This window comes from Oncorhynchus keta, chromosome 18 (assembly GCF_023373465.1).
Source record: "Oncorhynchus keta strain PuntledgeMale-10-30-2019 chromosome 18, Oket_V2, whole genome shotgun sequence".
Taxonomy (NCBI): domain Eukaryota; kingdom Metazoa; phylum Chordata; class Actinopteri; order Salmoniformes; family Salmonidae; genus Oncorhynchus; species Oncorhynchus keta.
The window spans coordinates 12,283,378-12,295,302 of NC_068438.1; the positions used below are offsets into that span (position 1 = coordinate 12,283,378).

Here is an 11,925-nt window from a genome sequence, read left to right on the forward strand (position 1 = left end):
TGTTCTTGTTTTGTTGAGGGTGAGTAATTTGTTATAAAAGACGCCTAGAACTTCCTTCACAGTGTTCCACAAAGCCGAGTCAGCTGAGAGGACTGAGCTCTGGGGCAGGAGGGGGGTTGGGTGGAGTGGGGTGTGGGGGGCGCTCAGAGCAAATTCTCTATAATACGCATAATGATCACCTAATCTCCTAAAACGTTTCTCACACACTACACACTCACAAACAATGGCAAGCACAAACTGTGTCATTTACAAATCATACAGTGTATTGGCAACATGGCCCTAACTTGGAGTGAAGTTGGAACCCTGTAGCGGAACTGGGTTAAAAGGATTTGATCTCAGATTTAAGTTTCTGTTTTACAACCACATTTCTGATTCTCATTGATGGTCATCCCCTTTATTACTGACTCAGTAGATGATGCAACAATTTCTAAATATTAGAGGCTATTTGAGTCTCAAAGTAAAATATTACAGTTCAAATAAAGATACCAGAACATGGATAATAGTGTTTTATGAATCCTAAATGTAAAGTGAAATCACCCAGTTCTGGGAAAACGTGACTCAATCCATGCTTTTGTGTTTGCTGTGGTTCGTTAATGGATAGTCACTCATCAAACAAGAGAACTACATCGTTTGTAGACATATATTTTAAGTCAGACACCAACAGAGACGGAAAGGAGTAAGCACATACTTGTCATGCATGCTGTCACTCTGTTGTTGTGTGCGGCCTTCTCCTTCAGCTCTGTCAAAGAGGGTGAGTACTGAGATGGTCAGGGAGATGCACGAGTCAGAAGTTACTGTAACCAACAACACCGTTCACGATCTCTCAGTGATGTGTTTGTATCTCAGGAAAATGTTGAATTTCCGTCAGACATGTGTCTGTATGTCAGTCATGTCTGTATTTCAGTAATGTGTCTGTATTTCAGTCATATGTACATATGTATTTCAGAAATGTGTGTGGGTCGTTCCACCAACAAGGAGCCTTTTTAGAAGTGTAACTTAAAAAAAAAAAAAAACACGTTTGATTACAACTATTTTTAACATTCTGTCATAAAGAGCACACTTCATTTTAAAAATCCCATCTGAAGATGTTAAATTAATAAAATCACAATAGTAAGTGCCTATTAAGTGCTAAATAAAGTTGACCTTAACAGGGTTGGCGATTTCATCATAAATCAGTCCTGGGGTGGCAGGGTAGCCTAGTGGTTAGAGCGTTGGACTAGTAACTGGACGGTTGCGAGTTCAAACCCCCGAGCTGACAAGGTACAAATCTGTCGTTCTGTCGTTCCCCCCCTGAACAGGCAGTTGACCCTAGGCTGTGATTGAAAATAAGAATTTGTTCTTAACTGACTTGCCTGGTTAAATAAAGGTAAAATAAAAAATAAATCAATAAAAATCCCCTTGTGACAACGGGAATGGAAGCTTGTTGTGTGCAACAGGGAGTAGCAATTAATTGAATGCAAGCTTCACAAAAAAACAAATGGTTCAACCATTTCTAGCCTATCTATGGGTAACAGTGTAGATGTGTTATGCTCAGCTTTCTGCCACAAAACACCAGAGAATAAAAAATAGCTCACCTGCTTTTACATGATTAATGTTTCACCATATTAAAAACAAGAGTTCAGTTCACGTCACAGGGTTGACCTTAAAATGAGGGACAGATGTAAAGGATTCACAGAGGGGCATGTCAAAATGGCATATTATCAAGTCTTTATTCATATAATAACGAGTAACGTGGCTGCATTTCAGTAATGTGCCTTTATTTCAGGAATGTGTCTGCATTTCAGGAATATGTCTGCATTTCAGTAATGTGCCTGTATTTCAGGAATATGTCTGCATTTCAGGAATATGTCTGCATTTCAGGAATATGTCTGGATTTCAGTCATATGTCTGCCTGTATTTCAGTGTGGATGCAGGGGGAAGACTACGGGGACTATGAGGATGAACCGCCCCAGAACTGTTCCATCGCTGAGAAGATCAGAGGCGGCAACGTGTCCTACTCTCAGGCAGGTACCGAGGGCAGCGTGCTGACCTATCACTGTAAGGCAGGACACTACCCGTACCCCATCAGCCAACGGGTGTGCAGCGCCGATGGGGAGTGGTCCTCCATGAGACTGGCCGATGGCAGACGAGTGTCGCAAGCCTCCTGTAAAGGTAGTGTTTCCGGGGGATACAGAAGGAGGCAGGTGATGAGTTAGTATCTGATAAACTAGTGCTGTATTCTCCTCTGTCTCTCCAGCTCTCTCTCTCACACAATGTGTTTCCCCCCCTCTCTCGCTCGCTCTTTCTCTCTCACAGAGATAATGTGTCCAGGCCAGCTCCAATTGGACCATGGTGAGTTCTGGCCCAGGGGACAGTGGTTGAAGCCAGGGGAGAGCCAGAGTTTCTCCTGCCACAGTGGCTTCAGCCTGTCTGGGTCGGCTCAGAGGAACTGCACCTCTCTAGGAGACTGGACAGGCACCATCCCAGTGTGTGATAGCCAAGGTGAGAAGCACTCACCCTTGTACAACATGCCAGGTAAAGTAAGCTTCAGCACGTGTTTCTCTGTACGATGCACAATATATTAAGTGGTAGAACGAGGATTCATATCAGAAGTAAAACATTAAGGTAGAGGTAATATTTGGTGCAAAGAACTTGTGTGCAAAAAAATCTCAGTATTGATTCATAAAACTGTGCCAAAGAGAGTGGACTTTACCTTAGCTCAGTTCAGACAGGAAACGCCACGTATTCGTTTAGCCATTTATTAGAAGATTACAATACATGTACAATAGTCTTGGCATTAGACCCTGCTCCTTCTGGGTAGCTCACTGCCAGAGCATAAATCATGTAAGGTATATTAATAACAGGCAGTGAACAATGTACCTATACCGATCCCCCTGACCGAGACAAAAGCAGAGCCCCAACAGGTGGAGGCTGGGGTGCGAAAGCAGAAAGCACACACGCATGGCGAGTAGTGCATGTTACAGCATGCTAGATCGAATCCCCGAGCTGACAAGGTAAACATCTGTCGCTGTAATGGTTTTCTTCATCTGAACGAGAGGCGGACCAAAGTGGTTCGTGGTTGTTTTGATTCATGCTTTAATAAATCACTACACATGAACAAACTAACAAAAACAAGAAATGTGAAAACTCAAAACAGTCCTATCTGGTGCACACACAGAGACAGGAACAATCACCCACAAACACACAGTGAAACCCAGGCTACCTAAGTATGATTCTCAATCAGAGACAACCTATGACACCTGCCTCTGATTGAGAACCATACTAGGCCGAAACATAGAAATTCCCAAAACCTAGAAAAACAAAGACTGCCCACCCAACTCACGCCCTGACCATACTAACTAAATACAAAACACAGGAAATAAAGGTCAGAACGTGACAGTCGCTCTGCCCTTGAACAAGGCAGTTAACCCACTGTTCCTAGGCCGTTATTGTAAGTAAGAATTTGTTAACTGACTTGACTAGTTAAATAAAGGTTAAATGAATGAAATAAAAAATGTGCATGTCACCAAAAACAGAAGTGCATAGAGAATTTTTGTGCAAACCTGGTATACTAAATAGACCGCCATATTAAGGTAGTGTGATTAATCTAATTGGTTCAATATCAGCCGAGGCTATCAGCTGATTCAACACTCAGATTTCCTGTATGAAACCGCTGGGCATGATGTATTAATCACTATATACCCTGTGGCTGGACGTAAACGATCCTGACTAAGCACTACCGCTCTATTGACATAAACACATCCTTTACACTGAAGACATAGGGTGCGTCCCAAATGCCACCTTATTCTCTTTATAGTGCACTACTTTTGACCAGGGCCCCGTGCACTATTTAGGGAATAGGCTGCCATTTTGGACTCTGTCATAGTGGTAAAGTTGTAACGACCGTTTATATTGATATTGTGTGCATTCAGGCCAATGCCCACTCTTACAGAGGTCTGGTTGGTGTGAGAGGGCATTTATTAGTTGAGAGCTGGCTGCATTGTGTTCAAGTGCATACAGGCGAGCATAGAGCCCCACTTACTTCGGTATGATACTTAGGTATAAGAAGCTTTTTGAATCGTAGAAACACATTGACAGGCACAGAGATGAATGGCGCTTTTCATATTATGCATTATAACCCTCTGCATATGCTTTTTGCAGTACTATATAATATAATAATATATGCCATTTAGCAGACCTTCATGGCTCATTCAAAATCTTCTCATTTCAGCTGATGACTGTAAGAACCCAGGTGTGCCCCCGGGAGCCCTGAGGTCCGAGGGCCGCTTCCGGAAAGGGGAGAAGGTCCAGTACCGCTGCCAGATGGGTCTGGACCTGTTGGGCTCAGCCGAGAGGGTCTGTCTGGAGTCCAGGGAGTGGAGCGGCTCAGAGACACGCTGCCAAAGTCAGTGCCTTGACTGGACCAGGCTACGCTAGACTAATACATTTCTGCAACATTATGGCCATACCTACATGCTACCTTTTTCTATGTACACTTCAATCCAATGTCATTTACAGAGTCAAAGTTCTGCATATGCTAATATGCTATTATCTGTCTCAAAACAGCCCAGTATGCCTTTGACTCCCCCAGTGCAGTGGCAGAGGCTATGGGAGGCTCTCTGTCTGGAGTCATGGATGTTCTGTCACCTGAGTTCATCAAGAAAAACAAAGGTGGTCCATTATAGTGTGTACGTGCTTGCATTTGTGAGTATGCTGTATCTGTGTATACTCGGTGTGTCATGTGTTACTTTAAGCTGAGATCATTACACCCCCTATCTTGTCCCTGCGTTCCAGGAGTCACCTTTGGTAGGACCCTGCGGGTGGCTGATGGGCGTATGAACGTGTTCATCCTGATGGATACCTCAGGCAGCATCTCCAAGACCCACTTTAACCTGGCCAGGGGCGCCATTGCTGACCTCATACGCAAGGTCTTACTTTAATTTATGTCCCCACAAACATTGAGGATGCAGATTAAGCCTCTAGTCCGAGACTGAAAAAGCACTTTCAATGGAGATTCATTTCTGTGCCTGCAAAATCAGCCCTGAGAATCCTCAGAACTTAAAAAAACTTCTCACAGATGGTAAACAACACACTATTCTATGATAAGCCGCTGAAAGACGCAAAAGTCTAACTAACAGGTTTCTCTCTCAGCTTGACAGCTACGAGATTGAGCTGAATTTCCAGGTGATCTCCTACGCCAGCCAGGCCAAAGACATTGTGGACATTGTGTCCAGCAAGGATGAGCATGTCAGGAGCAACGTAAAAAGTGTCCTAAAGAGATTGGCAGCGTTTGATCACCGAAGTATGTCAGCACATCTCCCTTTCTGCACTTTGTGACGCTATGACACTGTACAGGAAAATATATACTTTAGCAGTTGACAATTGTTGAGGTGTGCGTGACTGATTAGCATACATGACTGGTCTGCTAAATGACTTAAATGTAAATGTAAATGATTAGCATGCATGACTGATTAGCGTGCATGACTGATTAGCGTAGAGTGCCTGGTGTGGTTTGATACAATTACCCGTCACCTACAGGCCACGGGAACAAGACTGGCACCAACCTGTACGCTGCTCTGTATCGAGTGTATGAACGCATGGCCATCCTGAGAGAGAGGAACAAGACCCGATTCAATGAGACGCAGAACGTCATCCTCATTGAAACAGATGGTACATTGTAGGGAGAGTTCAACCTACTCAAGGACTTTTTCAATAGAATGTTCATTGTGTAGGGAGAGGAGAGAGGCATCCATGTGTATTCTCTCTGCCCCGTAGGGTACTCCAACACAGGGGGTAGTCCCCTGGCTGTCCTGGCTAAGATCCGCTCCCTGCTTGGGTACAGCACCTCGGCTCTCGACCACACCGAAGACAAGCTGCTAGGTCAGTTACACAGTGAGCCACACTGAAGTCAAGCTGCTAGGTCAGTTACACAGGGAGCCACACTGAAGACAAGCTGCTAGGTCAGTTACACAGGGAGCCACACTGAAGACAAGCTGCTAGGTCAGTTACACAGGGAGCCACACTGAAGACAAGCTGCTAGGTCAGTTACACAGGGAGCCACACTGAAGACAAGCTGCTAGGTCAGTTACACAGTGAGCCACACTGAAGACAAGCTGCTAGGTCAGTTACACAGTGAGCCACACTGAAGACAAGCTGCTAGGTCAGTTACACAGTGAGCCACACTGAAGACAAGCTGCTAGGTCAGTTACACAGGGAGCCACACTGAAGACAAGCTGCTAGGTCAGTTACACAGGGAGCCACACTGAAGACAAGCTGCTAGGTCAGTTACACAGGGAGCCACACTGAAGACAAGCTGCTAGGTCAGTTACACAGTGAGCCACACTGAAGACAAGCTGCTAGGTCAGTTACACAGTGAGCCACACTGAAGACAAGCTGCTAGGTCAGTTACACAGTGAGCCACACTGAAGACAAGCTGCTAGGTCAGTTACACAGTGAGCCACACTGAAGACAAGCTGCTAGGTCAGTTACACAGGGAGCCACACTGAAGACAAGCTGCTAGGTCAGTTACACAGTGAGCCACACTGAAGACAAGCTGCTAGGTCAGTTACACAGTGAGCCACACTGAAGACAAGCTGCTAGGTCAGTTACACAGTGAGCCACACTGACAACCGTACAGCTCTTTGATGCTTCACTCAAGACTTTATAAATATCTACTCAGAGTGTGTGTGTGTGTGTGTGTGTGTGTGTGTGTGTGTGTGTGTGTGTGTGTGTGTGTGTGTGTGTGTGTATTTTATGCAGATGTCTACGTGTTTGGTGTTGGGGACAACGTGAATAAGAACGAGCTGAATCTGATTGCCTCTAGAAAGAGACATGAGAAGCACCTGTTCATTCTGAAAGACTACAAACAGCTGGGAGAAGTGTTCAACAGCATGATCAGTGGGTTGTCTTGGCGTCATCATTAGATTGACCGCAACAAATGCATTTGATCATGTCCTGGCACAAATTCTGTATCAAAGTCGTTGTATGTAGTATATTTATCAATAGAATGTCAGAACCACGCAGAATGAAGTCAAATGCAATAGTGAGGATGCATTTATTTCTAGGTGATAAAAGTGTGACCATGTGTGGGGTGGCACAGGAAGATGTGTCAGAGAATCAGGAGGTGTTTGGGCCCACCAAGAAAGCCTATACCAGGCCGTGGCATGTCAATGTCATCACAGTAAGCCTCATTTAACAGAACATAGAAGACTGTACACAATACACACTATCAAAGACATAACTCAATACAGTACCAAGGAATGTACAGTAAACACAATCTACTCGATTCATCCCTCTACAGAATGGCGTTAAGTCTGAGACCTGCCAGGGATCCATCGTGACCCAGAACTGGATCCTGACCGCAGCTCACTGCTTTTCTGCCATCAGATTTGAGGGGAAAGTGGACCAAGAGAAAGTGACTGTGAAGCATGGTCAGTAGCCTACCTAATTTGCCCATAGGTCTCTGCATTGACCTCAAAATGTTCATGGGTCATTTGGCAGTGTGTCGTCTGCCCATTTAGAAATACCAATCTATAACACGGGTGATAGATAGCACAGACTACTGATGATAAAATAGGTGATGTCTATTCTACCTTTCATCCCAAAGTAATGCTTACTAGTAAGGATCAACCTCATGCCAAAATGTCCCCCAGGTTTTGAAGGGAATAAGGCAGCAAAGGTGCTGTTGGTGATCTCGCACCCACAGTACAACGTTAACGGACTCAGCCACAAGAAGGTGAAAGAGTTCTACGACTACGACATTGCACTGGTCAAGGTTGAAACAATCAAGCTGTCATGGACGGCGAGGTGGGTTTGAGCAGCTACACTAGCTCATGAAATCATTCCCTTGTAAATGGTTCTCATTCCAAACCACCACGATTCCATCTACTTGGTCAAATCATTCACCAGCAACGACATTGTTACAATATTAACATACGAGTACTTTATTTCACTCTATTCTTGTGTAACTACATGACTTCCTGTACCTCCCTGAGTTGTTTATCTGGTATGTGTTCTCTACAGGCCCATCTGCTTGCCGTGTACCAAGCCTGCCAACCGAGCCATGAAGATGAGTCCCAACTCCACCTGTGAACGACACGGTAAGATGATTACTACTCTTCCTGAACAAGCAGACGGAGTGCAATCCTTTTTTTTTTTAGCTTGACAAGCCCAACTCACTGGCCAGTTTATTAGGTACACCACCCAGTTCATGAAAATGGATGACTCAGACAGTGAGTCACGAGGCAGACTGGCATCCAGTTACTGTTTGAATGAATGTTAGAATGGGCAAAACAAGTGACCTAAGTGACTGAGCGTGGTGTGATCGTTGGTGCCTTTATTTTTATTTAACAGGCAGTCAGTTAAGAACATATTCTTATTTATAATGACGGCCTACCGGGGAACAGTGGGTTAACTGCCTTGTTTAGGGGTAGAATGGCAGATTTTTTACCTTGTCAGCTCGGGGATTCTGATCCAGCAACCTTTCGGTTACTGGCCCAGCTCTCTAACCACTAGGCTACCTGCAACCCCTGGTGAGCCACATCCAGTACCAAACAAACTATCCAGTCAGTGGCAGTCCTGTGGGCAAGAACAGCTCATTAATGAGAGAGGTGGAATAAATAATACAATGGTGAGTCTATAATAACCGGTTAATGGAGCGTGTGTCTGCAGAGAAAGCCCTGCTACCCATGGAGGAGACCAGAGCCTACTTCATCAACAAGGGGGCTACAGTCAAGGATGCAAAACGCAAGCAAACACACATTCATACAGGGAGTAAGGTTAGTGGTACTCAACAAGCAAACACACATTCATACAGGGAGTAAGGTTAGTGGTACTCAACAAGCAAACACACATTCATACAGGGAGTAAGGTTAGTGGTACTCAACAACCAAACACACATTCATACAGGGAGTAAGGTTAGTGGTACTCAACAAACAAACACACATTCATACAGGGAGTAAGGTTAGTGGTACTCAACAACCAAACACACATTCATACAGGGAGTAAGGTTAGTGGTACTCAACAAGCAAACACACATTCATACAGGGAGTAAGGTTAGTGGTACTCAACAAGCAAACACACATTCATACAGGGAGTAAGGTTAGTGGTACTCAACAAGCAAACACACATTCATACAGGGAGTAAGGTTAGTGGTACTCAACAAGCAAACACACATTCATACAGGGAGTAAGGTTAGTGGTACTCAACAACCAAACACACATTCATAAAGGTCATAGGTCAAATCCACAGGCCTTCTACAATATAATCTCTATCATTGGCTCTGCATTTACTACCATTTGTGTAAGAGGAGTGAAGTTCTACAAATGTACTTTGTGAATAAGAGTTCGTCTGCATGTATGCCTGCAAATGATGTCTAATTGATGTGCATGTTTGTGAAGGGTGTCGTATGAAGGGCGCGGTGTTAATTGGTAGAACCATTGTTTGATGTTCCTATTTGCAGAGGCCTGACTGTATTAAACAGGCTGAGAACACACTTCTAACTCCTCACGATGCAACTCTGAATGAATACGTGCCAGACAGGTTTCTGTGCTCGGGCGGATCTGCCGATCATATAGATGCAGTAACTTGCAAAGGTATGTTTGTAGGATTAGACAGCATGGGAAGTCACATTATACAACTCGGGAACACATACAAATAATAGGATAAACCTTTATGTTATTCTCATGTGTGATATGATCCAACTTTTCCTGACAGGTGACTCTGGAGGCGCTCTGTTCCTTCTTAACAGACTGCGGTATTTTCAAGTGAGAAACTCCCCTTTCCACTAAATCTTCTCCACGATAAGCATACTTCACCCTAGCATATAGAACTACGTACCAGTATCTGGTGTTTGGTTCATTAGGCCAAGCTAAGTGTACTTTTTTGTATGACTCTATTCAATGACCAGGCATATACAGTTGAAGTTGGAAGTTGACACACTCGTTTTTCAAACACATTTCTTGCTAACAAACTATAGTTTTGGCAAGTCGGTTAGGACATCTACTTTGTGCATGACACAAGTCCTTTTTCCAACAATTGTTTACAGCTTATTTCACTTATAATTCGTTGTATCACAATTCCAGTGCGTCAGAAGTTTACATGCACAAAGTTGACTGTGCCTTTAAACAGCTTGGAAAATTCCAGAAAATGTCATGGCTTTAGAAGCTTCTGATAGGCTAATTGACATAATTTGAGTCAATTGGAGGTGTACCTGTGGATGTATTTCAAGACCTACCTTCAAACTCACTGCCTCTTTGCTTGACATCATGGGAAAATCAAAAAATATCTGCCCCCCAAAAAATTGTAGACCTCCACAAGTCTGGCTCATCCTTGGGATAAATTTCCAAACACCCGAAGATACCACGTTCATCTGTACAAACAATTGTACGCAAGTATAAACACCATGGGACCATGCTGCAGTCATACCGCTCAGGAAGGAGACACGTTCTGTCTCCTAGATATGAACGTACTTTGTTGCGAAAAGTGCAAATCAATCTTCACAAGGTGAAGATGCTGGAGGAAACAGGTACAAAAGTATCTATATCCACAGTAAAAGGAGTCCTATATCGACATAACCTGAAAGGCCGCTCATCAAGGAAGAAGCCAGTGCTCCAAAACCGCCATAAAAAAAGCCAGACTGAGGTTTGCAACTGCACATGGGGACAAAGATCGTACTTTTTGGAGAAATGTCCTCTGGTCTGATGAAACAAAAATAGAACTGTTTGGCCATAATGACCATCGTTATGTTTGGAGGAAAAACTGGGAGGCTTGCAAGCAGAAAAACACCATCGCAACCATGAACTACGGGGGTGGCAGCATCATGTTGTGGGGGGTGCTTTGCTGCAGGGGGGACTGGTGCACTTCATAAAATAGATGGCACCATGAGGATGGAAAATGATGTGAATATATTGAAGCAACATTTCAAGACATTTCAAGTTAAAGCTTGGTTACAAATGGGTCTTCCAAATGGACAATGTCCCCAAGCATACTTCCAAAGTTGTGGCAAAATGGCTTAAGGACAACAAAGTCAAGGTATTGGAGTGGTCATCACAAAGCCCTGACCTCAATCATATAGAAAATGGGCAGAATTGAAAAAGCATGTGAGAGCAAGGAGGCCTACAAACCTGACTCAGTTACACCAGCTCTGTCAGGAGGAATGGGCCAAAATTAACCTAACTTACTGTGGGAAGCTTGTGGGAGGCTCCCTGAAACGTTTGACCCAAGTTAAACAATTTAAAGGCAATACTACCAAATACTAATTGAGTGTATGTAAACTTCTGAGCCACTGGGAATGTGATTAAAGAAATAAAAGCCTAAATAAATCATTCTCGCTACTATTATTCTGACATTTCACCTTCTTAAAATAAAGTGGTGATCCTAACTGACCTGAGACAGGGAATTTTTAATATAATTAAATGTCAGGAATTGTGAAAAGCTGAGTTTAAATGTATTTGGCTAAGGTGTACATAAACTTCCTACTTCAACTGTAGGAATGAATCCACACCCGCGGTTCTATTCCATCTATCCTGCAGGTGGGAGTAGTGAGCTGGGGCACCAAGAACGTGTGTGAGCCACAAGACAGTAGTGACAGGCCCCCTCCTGATGCAAGGGACTTCCACATTAGTGTCTTCCACTTGCTGCCATGGTTAAAACAGCACCTGGGGACGGAGCTGGAGTTTCTACCTATGGACGACTGAGTTTCAACTTGGATTCTCACAAAAAGCTTAAAATATTGATTTAGTAGCGCCAATTTAGGAAGGTGGCTTAATAGCAGAAAAATATGTTTTTCCGTTTCCCTACTTTACAGAATAGGACCCATTGTAAAATGAATCAAATTAATAACAATCTATTAAAATATAAAATGAATTAAACTCATGTTTTTTTACTTTTTAGGCTTTCTGGAAACAAGTACTGTATATCTGACAAGAAAATATGACACTCAAGCAA

The 11,925-nt window shown here is 43.7% G+C and overlaps 1 protein-coding gene and 1 long non-coding RNA gene across 4 annotated transcripts; both read left to right on the top strand.

Annotated features, from left to right (window-relative positions):
• Positions 1 to 615: 615 nt before the first annotated feature.
• Positions 616 to 11,849, top strand: si:ch1073-280e3.1 (complement factor B). Of its 2 annotated transcripts, XM_035791877.2 has the most exons (18): positions 616 to 751; positions 1,903 to 2,151; positions 2,296 to 2,481; positions 4,211 to 4,384; positions 4,546 to 4,650; positions 4,774 to 4,907; positions 5,131 to 5,281; positions 5,518 to 5,649; positions 5,755 to 5,859; positions 6,739 to 6,876; positions 7,044 to 7,159; positions 7,280 to 7,409; positions 7,632 to 7,785; positions 8,002 to 8,078; positions 8,650 to 8,756; positions 9,440 to 9,572; positions 9,694 to 9,743; positions 11,511 to 11,849. In XM_035791877.2, exons 1-18 carry the CDS (start codon positions 694 to 696, stop codon positions 11,673 to 11,675), a joined length of 2,364 nt encoding a protein of 787 aa, XP_035647770.1. In that variant the 5' UTR covers positions 616 to 693; the 3' UTR covers positions 11,676 to 11,849. The 2 variants fall into 2 exon arrangements, with proteins under 2 accessions (XP_035647770.1, XP_052323372.1); XM_052467412.1 differs by lacking the exons at positions 9,440 to 9,572; positions 9,694 to 9,743; positions 11,511 to 11,849 and adding an exon at positions 8,987 to 9,014 and having other exon boundaries at positions 8,650 to 8,802.
• LOC127908628 (uncharacterized) lies at positions 5,882 to 6,541 on the top strand. 2 transcript variants are annotated; one of them, XR_008067801.1, is made up of 4 exons: positions 5,882 to 6,019; positions 6,140 to 6,259; positions 6,380 to 6,459; positions 6,500 to 6,541. It is a non-coding gene; the product is annotated as an uncharacterized LOC127908628 (long non-coding RNA). The 2 variants fall into 2 exon arrangements; XR_008067800.1 differs by having other exon boundaries at positions 6,100 to 6,219; positions 6,420 to 6,459; positions 6,500 to 6,536.
• Positions 11,850 to 11,925: the final 76 nt, after the last annotated feature.

Coding starts and splice junctions, on each gene's coding strand:
- si:ch1073-280e3.1 (XM_035791877.2), top strand. CDS start 694: ATGCATGCTGTCACTCTGTTGTTGTGTGCGGCCTTCTCCTTCAGCTCT. Junction 2,482..4,210: donor CCCAGTGTGTGATAGCCAAG/GTGAGAAGCACT, acceptor TTCTCATTTCAG/CTGATGACTGTAAGAACCCA. Junction 7,786..8,001: donor AAGCTGTCATGGACGGCGAG/GTGGGTTTGAGC, acceptor TGTTCTCTACAG/GCCCATCTGCTTGCCGTGTA.